General features: G+C 42.5%; 1 protein-coding gene across 6 annotated transcripts in view; it reads right to left on the bottom strand.

The window, feature by feature from the left end:
* ATP8B1 (ATPase phospholipid transporting 8B1) overlaps positions 1-22,743 on the bottom strand; it is a 32,280-nt gene extending 9,537 nt beyond the window's left edge. For 2 of the 6 annotated variants that reach the window (XR_002433411.1, XM_021380862.1), the window contains exons 1-19: positions 17,905-18,030; positions 14,163-14,355; positions 12,804-12,901; positions 11,470-11,583; positions 10,820-10,918; positions 10,670-10,731; positions 10,158-10,230; positions 9,992-10,062; positions 8,080-8,162; positions 7,178-7,336; positions 6,938-7,026; positions 6,308-6,498; positions 5,347-5,555; positions 4,299-4,342; positions 4,020-4,176; positions 2,643-2,831; positions 1,821-1,933; positions 1,164-1,328; positions 635-746 (exon numbers count right to left, since the gene is read on the bottom strand). Coding sequence is in view for 5 of the 6 variants with exons in the window: in XM_021380862.1 (XP_021236537.1) it covers positions 635-746; positions 1,164-1,328; positions 1,821-1,933; positions 2,643-2,831; positions 4,020-4,176; positions 4,299-4,342; positions 5,347-5,555; positions 6,308-6,498; positions 6,938-7,026; positions 7,178-7,336; positions 8,080-8,162; positions 9,992-10,062; positions 10,158-10,230; positions 10,670-10,731; positions 10,820-10,918; positions 11,470-11,583; positions 12,804-12,901; positions 14,163-14,355; positions 17,905-17,919 (2,236 nt within the window). In the remaining variant the exon portion in view is untranslated. Of the gene's footprint in view, positions 1-634; positions 747-1,163; positions 1,329-1,820; positions 1,934-2,642; positions 2,832-4,019; positions 4,177-4,298; positions 4,343-5,346; positions 5,556-6,307; positions 6,499-6,937; positions 7,027-7,177; positions 7,337-8,079; positions 8,163-9,991; positions 10,063-10,157; positions 10,231-10,669; positions 10,732-10,819; positions 10,919-11,469; positions 11,584-12,803; positions 12,902-14,162; positions 14,356-15,536; positions 15,561-17,904; positions 18,031-19,771; positions 19,831-22,127; positions 22,344-22,622 lie in introns of those variants that run through there. The other 4 variants (XM_021380865.1, XM_021380864.1, XM_021380866.1 and 1 more) reach the window with 4 other exon arrangements.

Here is a 23,020-nt window from a genome sequence, read left to right as displayed (position 1 = left end):
CTATCTTGCCCCATCCTTAATCCCAATTCCATGAAAAAAAGGCTGTTGCCAGCATCATGAGTGATGCTGGTCTGACTGCATCACCACCCAGGCTGTAGAACAGCCGTCCTTACTTGCAAACTTAATGCCATTTTTTGAACTGACTTAACAAAATGTGTTCCTGGACTGCAGACTATTAACTACCAAGAGAAAAGTGAATTAATCATGGTCAGCAGCATTTGTAATTTCTTTGAAAAGAAAATTGTCCTTGTAAAATGACAAGTTTGGCAGACAAGCGTTCTCCCCTGAGAGCCAGGCAAACCTGGTGGCAATGAAGATCCTTTTTGTTAAAAGCAAATTGTCCTTCATTTGCTTTGCACAGAGAAAAGCAGTCACTGAGTTATTTTTCTACAGAAGACAGCCACAAAATCTGTCATCACAGCTGATCTGTTGGAGGAATAGAAGTTACACAGAAGCCCATCCATTAAATCTGGACTGGGAACAGCTGGCATGAACTTCTGCAGAGTTTTGATTTAGATGGACTTTCATACTGCCCTTCTCGAAAATGTGCTTTATTACAAGTCTGCATTTGTCCCCGTTTCTCTTCTCACTGTTATCCTATTTTTGCTAGCTCTTTGGCTGAAAACAAACAGACCTTTTTTGTCTCCAGTAAGCACCCAGATTTTAATATCTGCTTTTGAAAGTTTCGAAATAGTTTCTGGAACTCCATCCTGTAGTTTGTCTTCAATTGCTGTTGCACCAAGAAGCTAGAAGATATTTGAAACATGGGCAGTCAGCAGGATAATCATCTGTAGAAAACAGATTCATTTACAGTAAAGAATGAAACTACTTTGGCTATGTCTTCAAGCCAAGGTAAAGCTGAAGGAAAGAATTAAGTAAAGACAAACGCTTACATGTACAACTCACCACACTAAAATGTATGTACTAAAATACAAGAACTGGATGATTGAGGTGGAGGAAAGTGAAGAAAATTAGCTGACAAAAATACATTTCCCCTCAGAGTTTTAAGCTTTCCCTAGAATTTGTATTGGTCCTAAAGCCAATAAAATATCGGAAAGATCTGAATCAAAAGGTCCTATAATCAAGGATAAATTATTTTCAAAGAGATCTGTTTCTTCCTACATAGGAACAAAAATACATTAAAAATCTAATGTCTGACTTACAATCAAGTCTTTTTCTATTTCCTCATATACTTTGTCCAGCACTTCATCACGATTACTTGTAGCTACACTGGCCTGCATGAACTTCTTATTCCATGCTTCAAATTCATCATGACTGATGTCTCTATAGCAGAGACAGAGTGTTCTTAGCGTTTCATTTGCAAAAACCTGAAAAATAATGAAAAAAACACATTCACAAAAAAACCCCTTTGAAAAAGGAACTTCAAAGTTATGATCGTAAACATTATGTAAATCTGATTAAACAAGTCTGTCTGCGCAATTAATCTTGAATATCTCATAAATGCCAGAAACAAAGTTTTAACTGACAAGGCATCTGAGTTGAAAGGCAGTCTGAGAAGGTGATAAAACAGAACAGAGCTTAGTGATATGGAATACTAATTAATGACAAAAATATAAAGTAATAGACAAAATTTAAGTTCACTTCTCACGAAAATATAATTAATGCTTTTTTTTTTTTTTTAAATATGCAAGATAACCAAATATGGGTCTGATGATTTCTCAGGTTTGGGCTTATGTATAGAACCGATCATGTCTGCATTTGTTTTAATAGCTCAGCAAAAGGATATCAACTAAATTAGACTATGATCAAAATATATTTAATATGAAATTGTAAAAATAGCATATAAAATACCAACATACATCTAGTGCTTCTTCTGTTGCTTCTCTCTTTAAATTCCTTGGGTGCAACCGTTCATAAATTACTGTATCAGCTCCTTTACAATACAGCCTGATATTTCCATTGGATTCTCTTACTGTTGAGTGAAACAGGAGTGTTGGGACAAAATGTTGGAGGACATTTAAACAAAGGAATATTTCAGATTAAATCCTTCATTCTACTGTTAAGTACTCAAACTGCATGATCATGTTTTTCCATAGCACATCATCCCTCGTATTGTTCAGCTAAGCATCTTGGTTGACAAGTGCATTTCTTTTTCATGAAAGGACAGGATATTTAGTTTTTCCCCCCAAAGTATGTTTTTGATAATGTTTCATACAACATTAACACCTCATTTGCACATAGAAGCTGGGCAGAGACATACAGTAGAGGTATGATGCATCATAACCACAGCCTCAAAATCAACAGGTCTGACTATTTTTAAAAGTAATTAGAATAAAAAATAAAGAGCTATTTATGCCTCAGCCTGCATACCTCATTCCTATGAAGTACATACAACCAATCTGGTTCTGGGAAAAAGGGGAATGAAATATCTTTGTCACATTTCTTCAAGCTTCTACTAAAGGAACATATGATCATCTTCAGTGGAGGCCACATCTGAGCACCTTGACTGTTGAGCGGACACATTTGCACCTAATTGCAATGCCTTTATTTTGCTATTGAGACCTACATGGATTAAAATCTATCATAAAACTTTGTGTCACAGAGCCATTTCACCTAGGAAATACAAGTGACTTTTCCCAGAAGAGATCTTCCAAATTAGAGGTTGGCTGTAGTCAACTTACCAATGACAGACATTCGTTTTCTATCACTGTTGAAATCCAAGATCGCAAGGACATCGTACGTTCTTTCAGTCCCCATTTCACTTATTGTGATGGTATTTTGTGTTCGTGAAAGAAAAACATAGCCAAAGTTTCTGGCCGCTGTAACCAAGGCCCCTTCGTCTGGGGAGGCTGCCTGGTAATTGATCTGACCTGTGTCATTGACAAGTGAGAAAGAAAGAAAGCCAGGGCACAGCTGAGCATTACAGGGGCACTCGGATCACACAGCTGAAAACTTCACGCCCATTCTTCAAAGTAACTGAGAGCCGGACGTGCAATGCCATGTTCTTTCCCTTTCTGAAGTGGCATCTGACACACTGCTGCAGCACCGGACAGGAGTGCCATCAGAGGAGGAGGACTGGGACTATCCCTTTTGACTATGGGTACTTCCCAAACAGGCTGAGTCATTGATCCTCTCCAACCCATGCAGAAAAGCAAAAACTAACTTCTCCATCTCGAAACAAATATAACTTAAATACCTTAATTTCTCAAGTATTGTCATTTAAGCACTTTCAAAGAAGTGCTGAAAACCAAAGCAAAATGTAAGTCCTTGGCCGCAGGTACCAACAGTGGAAACAATCCCCAAAAGATCAATAGGAAGAGCAAAAACATACAGGAAACTCATGGCTTTAAAGAGATCTCTCTAAGACTGGATTAAAGCAATATTACTCTCCTCTTATGTTGACCATTTCATAAATGTTCAGTCTTATTTTCCACATGTTATGAAGAGCTCATCACACCTTCACTCACCTTCAAATTTAGTTTCTGTCAGTCTTTCTGTTATTCATTTTTCTTATTTGCTGCTGACATTCTTAGAACAAACACACGATTTGGGTACACCTACAGGACTGTACTTCAAGGAGTGAATGAAATCTTCGAGTGGAAAACACTCAGCTTTCCACATTGAAAACAAGTTTCCAAACATGTTTGCTCTTTCACATGTGTATGGGGAACCAGAGACTATGCTAGTGTCATCTTCATTTTATCTAAGGCTTATGTTTTTGAGATGTAAAGATGCATTTGAGTAGAAAGAAGATTGTTCACAGGAACCACAAGACACTTATATAAACTGTTCCACTACCTTTCTCAGTCTGATGTTATTTGAGGTGCACGTTTTCCAAAATTGTAACCATTGTTAACGACAGCTCTCCTTTCACAAAGAGCCAGAAAAATTCAGAACAGGGTCTGGGTCTAGAAGAAGAACTGGGTCTTGCTTCTGTTTAATTTAAGACAGCAGTACATTTACTCCTTGCTTATGAGATCTACATACGTTTTGGATTGCTCTCTTGTGCAACTGGACTTCACTTACTGTTTCCAAGGGCACAAGAAGAAGACACTCACCATCAGACACATCCACCATGACTGTGTGACAAATAGCGAGCAGAAGAAAGAACTCCTGGATTTCTGGTTCCTTTTTGGACTTTATTTGCTCTATGAGATAGTGATCATAGAACAAGAACTTTCCATCTGCATACATGTTCCAGCTGAAATCCACTTGCTGGTTAGAAAACAGAAGAATTAGAGTTATCCCACGTGCAATTTTTTGTGCCTACCTGCCTCTCACTTAGGCAGTGCTCCTAAAAACTGCAGGGACTGTGACGCTGGCTCACACCAACCTACCTCTGGGTAGCTTGGGAGCTGGCCTGCTCCATCCCGGCAATCTCCTGCAATGCAAGAGCCATCCGTTCCAAGGCACAGGACAGGAAAACAAAGATTGTTAGAACTCATTCACAAAGTCAGCAATATAGAGTATCTACATCTATCATACCAGAAGATCTCAGATTAAAAAAAAAAAACATCAAATTCATTCATTATCAGCAGTACCTTTTATCCTGTTGGGGGTACCTGCCTATGCTAGTGATGCCAAAACAAAAATAAGAAAAAAGGCATCTGGTGGAATTGCCATTAAGACATCCACATTGTTTTACCAGAGTTTTCACTGTCAGAAATTCTTCTTTTTTCTTCAGAGGTCAGATGTCAGAAGCACACAGTACCAGCACACCACTTGCTGTTGTTTGCACTGACAAACAGCAGTTCCATTATGGAGAACATCACTGTGTATTCCAAATACTGAAATCCAGGTAAGTTCATAAATAGAAGGTACTAACATTAAAATGAAAAGCTACCGCTCTTACCACACTTTCTTAATTGTTCCTTGGATTAATTCTGTGTCAGAGCAGTTCTACCAAAACAAAGCAGTCTGTGAATTACTCATTTCTGATTTTTCTACTGGGACATTTCCACTCAACTCCAGTGTTTTCCCTTTAAAAGGAGGAAAACAAGGGGAAAACTAATATTCAATTTGACAGGAGCTTTACCCAATGCCAGGGCCACACTGCCGAAGTTCACTTGAAACTAAAAGACCTCCATGCAGCTGATTTCAAACTAGCATTCAAGTTCCTACTCATTTTCACAGACTTACAGTGAAAGACCAACCTAAGCCTGCCAGACGTGTTGTGCAGGCTGTCAGTGAGCCCCTGCCACACATCAGGTGCACAGAGGACAGTGGCTGGGCACAGACACCCCTAGCTGTGCGTCCAGGCATGGAGTCCCAGTGTTACTGCCAGCAGCAAACTCTGCCTTTGGTACTGCAACACTTTGGCACTCGCTATGGAAATCAGAACCTGGTTTTCCCTGTGGGGCTGGCAACATCATGGCACAGACTTACCGTATCTTTGGCCATTTATGCAGCATTTTTTAAATGTCATGACATTCTGTGTGAGAGTTCCTGTCTTGTCAGAGAAGATGTAATGGATCTGCCCCAGCTGCTCATTCAGAGTGGTGGTTCTGGCCTTTGCAGCTGTGTCCTTCTCAGCGTAATACATTTGCAGGTCCCAGTTTATAAAATAACTTTGGCCCAAGCGAATAACTTCGACACTAAATGAAATAAATCGGAAGTTGTTACTGTCAGCTGCAACTCATATTCAAAATAATGACATTTTATCAGATCTGGAGGGCTCTGGCTGTACTTTTGGAGAATCAAGATTGCCTATATAGCTCAGGAGCTTAAACCAAACCAATCACATTTTACCAGTATATTACAGAGTGCCATTACCGACAGACAGGCCACTCAAACAAACCTCAGACCACATAGCTCAACTTCAACAACACTGCAGTGACTTACCTTAGTCAAAATGCAAAGTACATATATGTTTAACAACATAAGAAAAGCTCGCTATCTTTAAATTCTGTGTCAAAGAGATTTGGGTGATGACTTTATATGAAAATGTTACAGAATAAGTCACCTTCTTCTAGAATCCCAGTGAATAGAGCACATCTATTATCTTTTCAGTAAGACAGAAAATCAGCGTGCATTCCCATCCAGTGTGAAGCTGCATCTGCTACCACCATGGAAAATCAACTTTGTTTGCTGTTAGTTCATACAATCTTAGGATATCATCTAGCTCCATCCCCGTAATATAGGCTCACTGCCAGCCACTAGGTCAGGCTGCCCAGGGCCTCATCCAACCCAGCTTTGAATGCCTCCAAGGAAGGGGCATCCACAACCTCTCTGGGCAACCTGTGCCAGAGCCTCACCATCCCGAGTAAAGAATTTCTTCCTAATGTAACCCTGACGTTTAGTAACTGAATCCAATCAAGAGGCCAACTATTGGAAGGTGGTAACCTACCTCACATAGAGAGAAATGGGAACCATAGTGTTCAGAACAATGATGTAGCCCCAGAAGTTAAGGAAGCCGCGGTAGGGAGGACTGTAGTCCTGCGCGTCATAGAGGTACCAAGATGAGTTGCCGATCTGCTGCTCCCAGTAGGTGTGCCCAATGGCGAGGCCAGCCGAAAGCAGGATGAGGACAACAAAAATCTGCAGTGTATACAGAGAGGCCTATGACACCTCAGTAATATTTGCTAGACTTAATTCCCGAATCTCCACGTTCAAACCAGAATATTAAACGTACAATAAATAAAAAAAAAAGGCGAGCGAACCTTTCCCACAAAATAGACTCTTTAGGTAACCTGGGTTCTATTTTCAGTCTGTTCCCCAAGCACAGTTTTCATGTTTTGACATTTACTTAAGTAGGCAGCAAGCAGGCCACGTGAACAGGTTGCCCTCTATCTCCGTTTTAGGGCCAGAGATTCCAACAACATTTTTAGATTCCTCCCCCTACCTCATCCCAACTCGAAACAAAGTAGATGCATACTTTTTATATCAGAAGGAAAAACAAAAAGCTTCCTAAGTTTGCATTCACTCTGTTTATTTAAAAATGCACTCAAACTCCTGAATTTTAAAGAAAAACGCTTACAGTATAAACCATGTAATTCATAAGGGAATCAATTTTTGTCCTTTTAAATTTTGTCTTTCCACTATTTTTCATTATTTTTGTATCAGCACCTGAACAAAAAGAAAAAAGGAAAGATTTAACACAGCAAATACAATTTTACAAAACTGGGAATAGTCAAAGGTTGTAAGAGAAGGGCGCAATTTTCCTCCTGGGAGCACACTTTTGGTGAGTAAATGTTATACATCTTAATTTCACACATACCGGCAAATATGACAACTCCATGGCAGAAATCTGTATTCCTAATTTTACATCCACGTAACAAGATCTTATCAGCATCTAATGCATAGCTTCTGTTTCTCCAGAATAATGTTCCTGTGAACTTATCCAGTCGGTTATTAGGTTCTTCACATTCAATCAGACCTAAATGTTGAGAATGTATTTAATACACAGCATTTACCACCAAAAGCTTCTTGCCCACTTTTTCTTTTAATATTTCTCAAACTTTAACAAGGACCTGACAGCAAGAGTGAAGCTCTCTCTGGATCTTAAATTCTAGGATGAACACAGCGTTCAGCTCCTTTTGCCATTGAAGACTTCCCAGCAATGATCCCACAGGGTAAGACAAGCCTCATGAAATCAACTGCTACTTGTTCAGATATCTGTGAATATTTTGGCTACAAACAGTGACATTTTATTTTGACTCTTAGAACTTGCCCTGTTCCCCCTGTCTATGACTGGCGACATGATATTTCCACTCCCACACTGAGCTCACTCTAGAATTTTGGCTCACGTTGTACCTACCATCATCAAAACGTAAGTAAATAGACAATAGCCTTATCAAGACATAAGGCAATGAATAGAAACTACTGTCCAGATACAACTCCAATAGCAACCATTTTTTTTTTCCACAGAAAAACACATGCAAATGCTAGTAAAAAGGTCAATGTGTCATAGCTCATTCAAGCCCCAGGTCTTATCTTCAGATAGACTGTATTTTGCTCAGCAGCACAGCTTCCTTGTACAATTTGCCAACGCTAACTCCAGCGTCACCACAAGCACCCATATTAATGCTTCAGTCCACACCCCTGCTGTATTTACTTGGACTGTAAACTATTTGGTCAACATTTGAATAGTTCTAATAATAAAAATATAACTGTACAAACCATTGAAGTCTGCCATCGCATTCTCCTCTTGAAGATACTTGTCTGTTACTTCTAGTGCCATTTTAAATTTTAAGTTTGTCTCACTAAAAAGAAAGGATAAAAAGCTCATTGAACTTTAACACAGGAAAAATGTTTTAACAAAGTCAAATTAAGTGCATCAGCACACAATAGACACCAGCCTCCCACTCTGAAGGAACCAGTTCTTACACTGGCTGATTTTCCTCACTGACAAGATCAGACACTGTAACACGCTCTGACCTCCACTCACTCAGAAAAGTGAGGTTTCTCAGAAGCACTGTTCTACTACAGCAATAATTAAGTGCCATTAATGGTTCGTTCAAAGCAATATTTAATAACTGACATTGTTAAAAGCTCCAATTGAGAACAAATATTTTGCATGTTGTAAACTATTGTTTATAAGATCACTACAAGTTGACTCGGAAAGCAAAATTAACATCACTCATTAGGTGAAGTCCCTACCACCACACACTTTTCTCAAAAAACAAAAAATCAATGCTAGTTTTCCTGACAACATGAACTAAGCAACATTTGCAAAGCAATGCGACAGAAACAGTAAGATTTACACTGTTTAAGCAGCTTCAGTGAAAAACTTCCACAGAAAATTGTTTGCTTGTTTGGATTTTTGTTGTTCTTGTAATTTTAAATCTTGATTACTCCAATGGTAAAAATTCTTCATCATGAGAATAACTGTTTTTACTTAAATCCAGGCAGAATTTCCTCTGAAGTCTCTTGCATTCATGGTTCCTGGTCCTCTCAGCCTGCATCCCTGGGAACATGGCATCTTTGCTGCAACTGTGAGATACTGGAAGACTGCTATAAAATCACACTTCTCCAGGCGGAATAACACTAGTTCCTGCACCTTTTCTCAGCGTACCATGTTCACCAATACTTCAGCCATTCTGGTGGCACTCCAGTAGACCCTCACCAGTTTTTAATGCTCCCCAAACTGCTGGAATCAAACACTGGACATTCTTCCTTCTGTGGCTAACAAATGTCAGGTAGTACGGAACAATTTCTTGGTTGGTTGGCTATACTGGGCCTGCTGGAGCCCACTATGCACTAAAGGCTTGCTGTCCACAAGAACGCCCAGGTGCTGCTTCATGGAGCTTCACCCCTACCAGGCATATCCTGAGCCACCTTTGTGCTCAGCAGTTCAGCTGTTTCCCCCATTCCTGTCCCCCAGACTTGTGGTCTGTCTGTCCAGTTCTCACGTTAGCAGCTTGTCAATAAGGATATCTTATCAAATGCTCTCATAAAATCAAGGTGGATGACATCTTCTACCAAATGAGCCCCATATCCAATGTAAAAGATCTTTCAAGACGGAAGCAATAATCCACAATGTTAACCCTTGCTGGATTTCCCCAGTCAAATTCTTGTCTTTCATGTATCTGTAAATAGCTTCTATGAGCTATGAACTGTTACACAGTTTTTCCAGGGAACGAGGTGAGGCAGACTGGTCTGTAGTTTCCTTCCTGTCCTTTGGCCCTTTTTGGTAGAAGGGTGTGATCCTTGCTGTGTTCCATGCCTTGGGAACTTCCCTTGGTCTCTGTGACCTTTTGAAGATGGTTGACATTGGCTTGGCAATGATGCCAGCCAACTCTTACCACCCTCAGATGAATCCCATCAGGCTTGTCAGGGATAATTTGTACAGGTGGTCCCTAACTGGACAATCCTCTGCTACCAGTTGTTTGCCATTTGCTTCATCGTTGTTTCTTGGCACAGGAGCTTAGGAGCTGACCTTACCCATGAAGACTAAGACAAAGCAATTAATTGCAACCTTACCTCAAAAATAATTGTATTAATTTAATTACCTTACTTCTGAAATATACACTTACTGCTTTTTTACCAGTAAGACAAAAATAAATTTAAAATTCCTTAAGTAGATCCTTACCCATCTAGTTCAGCTGTCTCTACATAGCAGAGACTGTTTGGTTCTGAGCTGGATAGCAGCAAAACATCAGCCTAGTAAAACAAATAAATAAGGAGCAAATAAATCCAAGTCAAGATTTGAACAGAATTTTGTAGAAATACAAAACAAATGTATCTAAAGCACTTACAGGAACGAAAGTATTTTTCTTCAGACGAATGATATCACCAACTTTAATATCTTTCCATTTCATGTTTTTGAACCTAGTACCAAGATAGTATTAAAGATTATTGCTATTTCATCTAGAACAGTATCCACTCTACAAATCATGAAATATTAAACCTTCCTTAGTACAAAAACATTACATCTTGGTTAAGATGTCCCTTGTTTTTGGAAACTGTAATTTAGATGGGGGTCTAAAGCCTAGAAGAAGGCTTATCTCCTTTCTTCCCTGCTCACTCATATGAGTTTCTGTCCACCTCCCCAAGGAAGCTGTTCTTAGCACAGATTTTGTGCCACAGAACTAAGTTTAAATGACTCCTTTCAGTGATTCCCTTCTGTTTCCAATTAGGTTTTCACACAGAGGTATGGAACAGTGGAGAACAAAAAACTAAACCTTCTCTGTCATGTACGGTTTATGTGATGAAACTTCGTAACAAAGCAACAAACATCAGTTACTAACTTAAGAGGGAAACTACAAACCTTCCTTCCCGGATGACTTCACATGTTCTGTTATTAACCTCGTTGTCCATCCTGTGACGAACCTGAAAACCAGGAGGAGAGAATGTACTCCCAGCTGCATGAAAGAACTGTTTTCTTTTGCTATCAGTATCAACAGAACACGCTTCTTACTATGTCATCCACGAGGTCTTTAACCGCAGTTATTCCCAGCACCAAGAGTAAGGGCACCAGCGTTGTATACCATGACAGAGTACTTATCTGGGGAATCGCCTATCAGAGACAAATTGAATCAGCTCAATACAGGATAATCATCAGGCTCAGTTCCGAGACATTAAGTAGTGGGCCAATTATAACATCACAAGGAAAACCAACACATCAGAGAGAGCATTTTAAGTCAGGTTATGGAGATGAAAAAAACTCTGCTAGCAGACCTTGGCCATGCTGCCCTGCCTCAACACTGGCTTCTCTTTAACTACTGTAATTGCTTATATTTTCTCTTGGAGCTTCTGGTTTATGAATGGGACATGGAAGTCATCATGTTTTACAGAGTAATACACAAAAGAAACAGCTTTTCCTCACAAAATTAATGAACGCTGCAACTAGCTAATCTAAGGTAACACAAAACTAGGGTAGGCTGATCCGGATTTCTGTTAAAATATTCTTAGTTTCCGTAATTGTTCAGATATGGTCCCTCACGGAGCACCGTGCAATTTCCTAAAAGGACAGCAATGAATTGTGTCATAAGCATGATTCAGCTCAGTAGATTAGCACCTCAAACTCATTGCACAATTCATATTCTCTCTTTATAAACAATGCCTTACCTGCAAAATGAGGAGTACCAGGAAATAGGAGTTGGCTGCCCTTTTAAACTGTTCAAACAGATTCAGTGGTAAAAAAGTGACAGGGTTGTACTTGTATGTCTTAATTGCATTTCCCTGTTGAATAAATCAAATGTCATTCATAGCATCAGATTCTTCTTACTTTACAAAAGCACAGATCATATTTTTAAGTAAACCATTTTACTACTGAAATATTTTCTATAAACTTTGTTAGAGTTGTAACTTTCTTCAACAGTTTCACATGGGTCACCGTCTTAATGAAACAAGAAATACGGCCCGTTTCCCTGACATTAACACAGCCAAAAAGCATCACAGACTTCATAGCTAGCTACACCAGGGACTACAGAACATCACACAGCCACGGTGCAGGAAGGACATAGCCCATCCCCAGGTAGCTCTGACATGAGCGTGGTCCGGGGGGGAAACTTCAGTGCTCTCCCCATCCTGTTCTGTTTTCTCTGTAAGGCATATGAGCATTATTTGCTATACACACAGTATCACTATTAAGGATACAATTGGTGTCAGATGTCTATCTATGAATAACGCACTCATACACAAGTCCTTGAATCAGACTTCAGGAGGGACTACGTGAGACTTGCTCAGGTTAACCTCCATCAGTGGTCCCTACCTAGTTAGGCATAAAAGACTTCTATTTTAATAATGACTCCAGCTGTAGAAGTTTTACTATTAAATGTCCACAATCACGCATTAAATAACATGAAGTCTGCAAGGCAGATATCTCAACAGCCACAAGACAGCTCAACAGGCAGCCACACAGGCCAATGCATCACCAATAACATCAGACAGTTGACACGTTAACCCCAATGTCCAATTTTCTGTCACTTACAAGTAGCACCACAAATTTCATACGTAAAAGTCTCCTTGATCGTAATGAGCTGTATTTGCAATAACACTGTTTAAATGAATAGACATTCCCAAGTGTCTATTTTTAAGATTGTGCCAGTCAAACTTTATCAGGATATTATTTAATCCTACACAGGGCCTTTTTTGACAAAAGAAGACACCTTTCTGGATGTTTGCAACAGCTGCAGTTGAGCAGATAGAATTCAGAATTTGGACTGAGGATATCTGGCTTTTAATTCTTTACTTCATCTTAAGCAAGTCTCTTGATACCTAAATTTTCTATTCACAAACTCAAATCAATTACATTTCCCTGCCTTTGCTGGAAATCCTAACAGAACATGAAATGTGGCTTTTACACCAGTCAACAATGTTTGAAAAGATCTTAATGAGATGAAGAAAGCATTCACCCTGACAAGTCCTATAACCATGTAATTGAGACACAGAAAACTTACGGCGTATTTGCTTTTTTTGAAGCACAGAAATATTTTTCTCTTAAACTGGGGCTGTTCATGGAAGTGATGATCATTTGCTTTTACTTGCCAGCTGCAGTCTGGAAGAAAAAGGTAAATATGGGTCAATATTTGATTGTTACAAACATGAGGAAGCCATTCTGTCAGCTTCAGGTTCCTGCAAATGCCATCTTTTTAAGGCACTTCCAATTGAAACAAGACTGGAACTGGCTTTTCATACTATACTGTCTGACAAAAGACTGAAGATATTGCCAGATTACTAGTCTTTACTAACAATAAACAAATTAATAAAAACATAATCTGAGGTAGGAAGAAGTCAAATAACAATTCAGAAGTTCTACAGGAAACCAAAAACAGAGAAACATTCAGTCAAGCACCCCTGACTAAATTCCCTTCTTTCCTCTCTTCCAGTTTGCTTTTGCTAACAACCATGAAGCACTGTGCACTCAAAACAGGGTTTCTCGGTCTTCTTAAAAATTGAAAGATTCTCTCATTTTTTGAAAAAAATGAATTAATATAAACATAGTGTGTTTTCATTAACAATCATAAGTAAAAATCTGATGTGCTCAGCCATAAATTTTCATTGCTTGCTTGAAAATTCAAGAATATAGAATGCAGCAAATTTAACAAATGGATGTATGCAGCAAATTTAGCAGAACTAACCAAGAGATGTCAGCAACAGCCTTCCAAAGTTTTGGACTGCAATCTGACAGAATTGCTTACAAAGCTACCCACCAACCTTGCTTGGATCTGTTATCTTCAGTATTTGGCATTTAAAGCTGGAATTGATATACAGCCTCCCTGGGGAAAAAGTTTCAAAAGCATTTCCTAACAAACCATCCCTTTCCACCTTAAAGTTGTTTAGAAAGCTATGCAAACCAACAACCAGATAATAATAACTTTGTTATGCTGGTTTCAATTTTCAGGTGATGGAGAAGGCAAGTAAGTGGAGTTCTGTTCGAGCAGTTCTTCGACCACAGGCTATGTACTCCTAGGATCTACCTTAATTTGACATGAGGTTACCAGGCAGATCATTACTGTTATACATCAGTCAGTGCCACAGAATTCTAGTTGCAGACTGGAATTAAGTTGATTTTCATACAGGTATTTATTAGATTGAATTGCAACCAATCACTCCTCCACACATTTGGATAAGCTAGATGATCTTTGGAACTAGAAGATCTTTAAGGTTCCTTCCAACACAAGCCATTCTGTGATTCTAAGCCAGACCAACTGCTATCAAACACATAAGTTACAAAGAGAAAATGGATCCACATGTGTCTTAAGTGTCCAGCTTCAGGACCATTAGCTGCCCAAAACACGTTTCCACCAGAGCAGTACCTTTTTTCAGCGGCTCTTGGCTCTCCTCGGTGCCCCTGTTGATGCGGTTTTGCTCTGGTTCAGCTGCAGGCTGCTGGCTGTCTAGCTCGTCCTCTGTGTCATCATCGCTGTACGGCACCACCTCGTCATTAGGTTGGGAATCCTCATCGAAGGTGGTCTCCGAGTCCCGTTCCGAACTCATGCCGCTAGTGCCCTGCAGGCATTTTTGTAAAGGTTTAAAAGCAGAGCTAACACAGCAGGTATTGGAAACTACATCTCCATAAGTTTACTTTGTCAAGCAATGGCTAGCAAAAACCATGTTTGAAACCAGTTCCCCTGGAGCAGCTAAGAGCGCAGACCTGTGCTGTATTTAATTGCACACACATGGCAGACCAAGGAAGACCCTAGAGTCATGATGCACGACATCTTTAATGGGATGCAGAAACAAGCACGCCTGGGAACATCCAGCAGCATCAGGACCAGAGGGGCTGCGGGAGCTGGGCCCTAGCCTCCTCCAGCATTTTTAGGTTACTGAGACCATTTCTACACCTTCAGCTGCTTCCTGCAGCTGACAGCATCCAACTAATTGGCTGTAAACTGAACCCAGCAACCATCTCTCATGTGTAACTCCACCCCACATCCCCCCACAAACAACCACTTGCACAGTTCCTAGGTAGTCTTCACTGACAGCTGGCCCATTCACTGCCTCACACAGTGTCCTGGCATTTCAATGACTGACCTGGTACAATAGTTTAGATTGCCCAGATGAGCGTGTACTGTTCATTCCTGGCTACACAATTTCCAAATTTGTTGTACTATAGCTTCAGTTACTTGTTTTGGAAGATCAGCGCTTCTGAAAAGACTCTGATCTGACTGAAAACTCCAAGGAGAGGAAGGGGCTCCCTCCTGGAGCCAGGAAGCCTCACCTGGGCCCCTGCAGCCCAGTGTCAGCCCAGCCCTGGGCACACCACATGCAGGAGAACTGCTCCCCATGCACATGCTCCATATCCACATGCAAGGCTGTGTCACCTTATCTCCACACTGCTGTCAGCAAAGCCAGCCAACAGCAATCACTGGGGCTGACACCAAACCCTGCTGGTAACCATGTTGGTTTCCATTTTTTTGCAGAGAACTGTCTCCCTTCCTTAATATCTCTTATGAGAGAGATATAAATATTAAATGAGCACTTAATATGCAGCTCAAATGACATGACCATGGGCTGGCAGCCCAAAGCACACTACACTTCTGAGCAGCAGCACACAAGTGAATGCTTCAGAACAGCCAGCTTGAAATTAAAACCAAACCCTCAGGCATTTGATCAGAATGTACAGTTTGATTTAGTAGGAATTAATACAGCGTCTTAAAAAAACACTCAGGCTGTTAGGGACCACTCACCAATGCCATTAGCTGGGACACCACAGCTGGTCACCAATACATGGGACATGCAACCTGAAACATTTATTGTTTGCTCTGAATGCTCTCAGAGTTACAGAACTCATGAGAGATGCAAGAGATGCAAGCTCAAATGTAGGCACTTCACTACCTCACTATCATATCCTGGTTTATTTCTCCCCTTTTCAACCAATTTTTCTTCAACTCTCCTGCCTTTTTTTAAACCCTTTTCCATTAGCTGCCCCAGTTTGCAAAGCCTAGCTCTGAATAATGAGCTAAAAAAGTGCAAAAGAAATCCACTAGCTGAGGAGGAAGCAGCGCCTGCATGAAGCAATGAGCTGATGCAAATTAACAACGTTCCATCTGAACAAGGAGAGTGGTTTCATTTGGTCCAGCACCAGCACCCTGCTGATAAGCAGCAGCACGGTGTTCCTGCAGGGCTGGACGTGCCCTGGGCTTCTGGAGCAACACACAATGCTCAACCTCAGCTCCTCCTTGAGATACACGTAAGAAATACACACAGCTACAGGAATCGCAGAACCACAGAATCGTTCGGGTTGGAAAAAATCTCCGTGACCGTCAAGTCCAACTGCCAGTCCATCTCCACCGTGCTCACTAACCAGGTCCCCACGTGCCTCATCTCCACTGTTCTAGAACACCTCTAGAGATGATGATTCCACCGCTTCCCTGGGCAGCCTGTGCCTGAGCCTGACCACTGGAGAAGAAATTTCTCCTAGTATCCAACCTGAACCTCCCCTGGCACAACTTGAGGCTTCACCTCTCATCCTATCGCAGTAACTTGGGAGCAGAGGCTGACCCCTCACCTCACTACAACCTCCTTTCAGGCAGCTGGAGAGCAATGAGGTCTCCCTTGAGTCTCCTCTTCTCTAGACTGAACAATCACAGTTCCCTCAGCTGCTCCTCATTAAGACTTGCAAAGAAGCAGTCATGGACACTGCAATATTAACACCTTATGTGTGGAACAGAATGGGGGGAACAGCTGAAAATATTTATGCATGTGGTCCTTGGAACAAAAAGCACCACTGGATCTTTGAACTGCTTTCAAGCTAAGGCAAAATGAGTTCATGCACCTGACAAGTAGAGTCAGCCTCCAGTCTATTAATCTTTACTCAACTGATTCATCAACTAAGTAATCATGAAAAGAGTTAGATGAGATGTCAAAATAAACCCAAACCACCACACTGCATTTCTTTTCTTTTATAAATGCACAGCTAAATGGAAACACCTAAAATAGCCCATGATGCTACCAGTGTGATGGTCTGTCCGAGGGAAATTGAAAGGAATTGCCTTCCTTTTGCATCCTCAAAGAAAAGAACTGCCAGGGGCTCCCTGCCAGCAGAGAAGGGCCCATCACAGCACATATGTGTAGATATGGCAGCTGGGGACACGGTGGGGGTGGGGTGGGGTTGGACTAGGTGATCTTAGAGATCTTTTCCAACCTTAATGATTCTATTATTCTGTTAAGGGATAGCATGGGTCTGGGTAATCCTCCTGCAGCTCCTGCCCACTATTTAGCTCTCACAAAGCAGCAGTCAGAACCGAAGTCTTTCAATGGCAGGATATTGCATTTCTATCCCCGCCTCAGGGATTCCAGCCAAATGCTTTAATAAGAGTATCATCCTTCATTAAAAATATATCGATGAACTAATCTACCTGTAAGAAGAGCTTCTGCAAGGTAACAGGCTAATAACAGAACTAGATTTGCTTCCAAAAGGTGAGATGGGTGACATATTGCTCAAAATAGGTAGGAAATTCTAGAGTTAACAAGTTTTTGAACAAGCACACACAAAGTATCTTATGAACAAGCCAAACCTCCTTAATGACTGTGTATCTACTCCATACAGAAAACTGGACTTACTTCAGAGAATGACTATGTCAAAATAACTGAATATCCCCAAAATGACATATATAGGGGGAATGGTATTTCCCAACCAGGACAAACAATCAGTCATTGTTCCGAAATGCACCAACTCCTTTATGTATCCTCATGGAACACTGGAATTTTGATAGAGCTCAATTTTGAAATACTTTGGAGAAAGGCAACCTCAATAGTTTACATAACTATTTTAATTCACCTGTGACTGGAGGCACAGTTCTTTTCATCTGAGGCAGCCTCCAGGCAGGCTTTGGCTTTCTCAATGCTGTACGAGAATGCTCAAATAGCATCTCCATTGTTCTTCCCACATCACCTGTTTTCATCTTTTGTATGCATCCTTTTTGTGTCTGAATTTTGGCAGCAGTTCCTTGTTGGTCTATGTACATCCCAGCCACACCTGCTTGGCTTCCTGCTCACCAAGACAGACTGTTCCTGCTCTGGGAGGAAGAGATCTCTGGAAACCAGAAAACAAACCTGAATTCTCTCCATGGAACACTTCCAAGCAGATCCCTGCTCTCCTGAAGTCCAGGGCTGTAGACCTGAGTGGTGAGGCAGTGGCACAGGCTGCTCAGGGAAGTCATTAAGTCACCATCCCTGGAGGTGTTTAAAAATTGTGGACATGAGGCCCTTGGGGACATGGTCAGTGGGCATGGTGGGGGTGGGCTGACAGTTGGACTTGGTGATCTTTGAGGTCTTTTCCAACCTTAAAGATTCTATGACTTGCCTTGCTTACTCCTGTCAGGATTCCAAATTCTACCGTCCAATATTCCTGGCATGCAAGACCGTCCCACCCTTCAAGCCCCAACCACATCTTCCTTGCTTGGAAGCAGAAGGCCCAGCAGACAATTTCCTCGCTTTGGTTTCCTTTATCTTAACAATATTCATCTCAACTGAGTACGTTATGACACACACAAGATAGAGGTGGATAAGAGGAGTTCATTAAAAACTTAAAGTTCCACACTGAGAAATGTTACCTAGGATTCAGTTTACTGGGAGTTTCTCAAAAGCACTTGGAATCCTCAAGCCTCAGCTCCTCAAGGTTAATCAAATAAATGTTGCATTAAGAAAAACAAACAAACAAACATGGCTTACAATTCAGAACATATCATATTTGGTGTATGACCTTGGTGTCAGCCTAGGAGTTCTCCGTGACTATCATAAATAGTGGGGCTTGGTGCCTGGCACAGTAAGGAAGCAGACTCTGCCCAGATACCATAGGCAATTGGCTCCTCAGTACCTAACCTAGCAGGTGCACCCCAGTTCTCAGCGCAGTTTCAGGAAACAGAACTGCTGAATATCTGTGCTGGGAAAACAGGTGAACTTACTTCAAAGCTGCTCCATCAGAGTGCAGGAAACAAGTGGACCTGCTGGTCTACCAGAGCTCCCACTCACCTTCCTTCTGTGCGTGCTGATCTTGAAAAAAGTTGCCATCTTAAAACCTGCTGGAGCTGGGCAGTGCCAACACGGGCTTAACAGGAAGTTCCCAGACTTCCCATCAAAAAAGGGCTCATTCAGGTGACTAAATGTGGCTAAGGGAAAAATACCCATGGTACAGCAGTACCTCCACATCACAGCCCCCAGCTCACCAAAACACACGTCACACGTGACAATTCTGAGGTCACCTCCATGGTACGGCAGAGCTGAAAAGGTTAAGGCAGCCCTTTCAGAGACTCAGGTGATCACTGCAACAGGAGAAAACCTTGGGAAACCTGTTTTGTGAGCAACACGTCTCAGTTGAGTCAGCTTGGTTACATCACCTACTTTTGTCACTCACCCAGACCCAGATTTTACACACACGTATATATAAACAGACATATATACACCGCTTTTATATATAAATTATGTACATTTTGATTTACAACACTCTCTCATCTCACAGAAAATATTTCTCAAAAGGGTCATTTTGGGCAATTTGTGGCCACAACTTGTGCAGAAGACACTGAGAATTTAATCTGAATAGCAGATCTTTTCCTTTCCCCTCAAGCATTACTGTGAGTGGAGGCACCCTGCATGATCAGTACGCTGGCAACGAGCAGTAACATCAGCACTGACATCCACCACATGAAGACAACTTTAAGATGGTTAAAATCCAGTGAATAACTAATTTCTCCTCACCTTCCCTCCCTTCCAGTCTTGAAATTTTAGCTTCAGGGTAAAGTCACCTAGGGCAACCGCTCATTAAAACAGGTGTTTCCAAAACCACATTTCACCAAACTTTTCCAACGGCGAGGACCAAGGACTTACTGAATGTGTGAAACTGAACACGAATAATATTCTAATATAAATAATCATTACGAGCCAACAGAACTCTACAGAAGGAAGAAATTAATTTGCCACTTACTGAAAACTGGAAGCTGATAGCAGACAGATCCACAGCCCACAGTCCCAGCTGTCTGAGGCCGAGCAACGACGGTTTAAGATGAGGCACATGCAGAAACAAAACACTAATTTTACCCATTATCTGCACTAGGATTTTTCATTAACAGATACAGACTTCCCTTCTCCTAAAGTCCAAGTCAAGCCAAGTTATCTTTGCAAACGATAATAAAGGAGGCAACCTTTGTTCAAGCTGTAGCCTTAAGAGTACTTTGCAGGGGTTTCCACCTGTATTTTACAGAGATTATTAATCTTCCTCCCATGGTTCATGGTATAAAAAACTACATGGTTTAGATTAATAAAGGAAGAAACAATTAGTTTTGTGCATATATGAACTGCATTGGAAGACATTCTGGAAGCTTAATCAGTTCTTTTCCTAGGTGTTCCACCACACCAGCAAAAACAGCAGGCATTTTAAACTGTAAAGGTTACTTCCTGCTACACCGTTGCAGATCACAGCCATGGCACCTTCCCCCCCAGCCTAAAGCTGGGGGCTCTCCCTTGGGCTGCCCCTCACCCAGCAGGCAGCATGGGCTGAGGGAGCTGTTGGACAAAAAGCACCATTTCTGATCAGTTCTCCAAGCCCTTCATGCTTCCACCTCTTCTTGCTCTCAAAAGGACACTTCAGTAACTGTCCTGGTCCTGTCCTTGGATTTGCTTCCACTGCTTTCTCTGCAGTGCTCACCCTTCTTCCATGCTTTTTCTTTATACCTCCCTGTGCATCACTCTACACCAGTCCGTAGACAAAGGTATCCACAAATTTGTCCAAGCCTTCCAGCTCTGCTGGTGAGATTAAAATACATATCTCTGATTTATCTAAGAACATACAAGAAGAAAACAACCACACAGCACTAAGCAGATTGCTGTAAGTCACACAATAATGTTGTGAGAGCTTGCCAAAAAAGCAGAGATGTAGAAGCAGTGCACTGTCACTGAGTATTCCCAAACAGGGCTGAGAGCCCCTAAACCATGACTCTCCAACGGACAACTCAGGAACCACATCCTTTACCCCAACAAGCACAGGTCACAGAGGGTAAGAGATTTGCCCAAGGCCACATGGTAAGTCACAGACAGAGCCAGGGTTGGGTTTCAGAAGCTCCTGGCTAACATCCTGCATTCAATTACGTCTAAACAAAGCACCTCATTTAGCAGAGGCCAGGTAAAGGAAACAGCCAAGGAAGAACATCAAAACCCCTCATAATGAAAACAAAATTAATCAAACCTCTCCCCATACCTAAGTGCAGGTAGCGCATTACATTCAAGCCCAGTATGATCACCAGTGACATCAAAATAAAAGCCACAACAACAAAAGAAGATGGAAAATTAATTCTAGCTAATTTGAATAGAGGACTTCAATGCAAAGCAAGCAAGTGGCTTGTTGAATTCAGCATCACAAACTGCAAGCCAAGGGACTGGAATATTCACAGGCTGCGAATGAAGAGAACAAGTTACAAGGCATTGCTTCGTATTACCTACAGGTTAACAAAGCGACAAACACAGGTTTGGGACAAATGCAAAAGCAACCATACGCTGATGTGAGCTCCAGTAATATCAATGCAGAGACTGGCTGAGAAAAACACAGACCAAACACCCCTCGACATCTGAACCAGTTTCAGAAAAGAAAGCCAAATAATAATAATAAAAAAAACAGATCCAAACGGTAAAGTGTGTGCAAATCTAAGCTTACAAGGACACCTTTTGCAGAGAATTAAACCCACGTTATCTTGAGACAATTACAGAGGTAGGGATCGCTTAGCAGCTAGGTTTGTTAGCAGTCCCACCAGCATGCCCAGCCCTTGGGCTCCCTGCAGCTGCTGCACCCACTGCCTGCCAGGCCCCAAATGAAGGCAGCACGGTTACTGCCAGGAGCACCGCGCACTGTGCCTCCAGTTTCAGAATGTTTCTGCTGACATTCGCTCAGTGGAACGATGCTTCATTAGCCACTCCATTTAACACCGCTGTGCTTAGGCCTTGAGGGATGCTATGGAAACAAAGCAGCAGGCCACAGCGCTGAGATGCAGATTTGTGTCTGTCAGGAGGCGTTTTCCACCCTCCAACAGACTGATCACAGAATCGTAGGATCACCAAGGTTGGAAAAGACCTACAAGATCATCCCGTCCAACCATCCACCCATCACCAACAGTTCTCACTCCACTCAAGAGCCTCATGAGTAACCTACAGCGTTCTCTGCTACAGAACCATGAAAGTTTCTTAACACGGACTCCTGTAACTGCTCTAAAGGCTGAACAAACACAAACTAACGAGCAACCACCCCACAGTCACAAAGGCTATTTTCCTCACGAGGAAAGAAACCGACTCACAGACGTGGAGCAGGCAGCGGGACCCCGCAGCCCCTACTCTTCCTTCCCTTGGTCCACAGCTTCAGAGCGCGGGCACGGCGGCGAGGTCGAGCTCCAACTTAGGGACACAGCACCGCATTGTCCCACACCGTGCTCCTGAGCGAGCAAGTGCAGACATTCACGTTTGTAAACGGCAAAACAACAACCAGCCAACCTTCAGGTTCGGGAGACGGTGTTCTGAAGGAAAAAAAAAAAAAACAAAAAAAAAAACCGACTTTCCCAGGCCTCGTGGTGCAACTCCTAAGCTTCGCCGTTCCTCCCCGCCCGGCAGCCTGCCCCCGGCTCCCGCAGCCCACACCCCAAGCTCGGCCGCGGCCCCCGCACACCTCACCCGCAACGCGCGAGGAGCGAAGCGCCCAACGCCTCGCGTAGGCCGACGGGCACGACGCCACAACCCCGCTCCGCGGCCCCAGACCCCGACCCGCCCCGAGTTTCGGCACCGCCCGCCCGCAGCACCTGTGCGCGGCTCCCGGCGCCCCCGCCCGCTCAGGCCGCGCTCCTGCCCCGACGGCCACCGCTCCGCCCGCCGCCTCCCCGCTGCCAGACCGGACGGACGGGTTCCGTGCGGGGGGAGGCGCCGCGCCGGCTGCAGCCCCGGGCCCAGCCCCGGCTGCACGGCACGGCACGGCACGGCACGGCCCCACCGCCGGCAGCCGGACCTCGGGGATGGCTCCGGGAGGAGAGGAGCCGGAGTGGGGGCTCTGAGCACCCGAGCGTGTTATGGAAAGATCCGCGCCCCGAGTTTTCTCACTGCCGGTCCAGCCTTCCTAAGTTAGATGAAGTTGCCTTTAATAAGCGTACACAGGCATTATTCCAGACGAAGAGGATTCCTCTTTCCCCCTGCCCCGTGCCGT

The sequence above is a fragment of the Numida meleagris genome, chromosome Z (assembly GCF_002078875.1).
Source record: "Numida meleagris isolate 19003 breed g44 Domestic line chromosome Z, NumMel1.0, whole genome shotgun sequence".
Taxonomy (NCBI): Eukaryota; Metazoa; Chordata; class Aves; order Galliformes; family Numididae; genus Numida; species Numida meleagris.
This window is presented reverse-complemented; position numbering and strand designations above follow the sequence as displayed.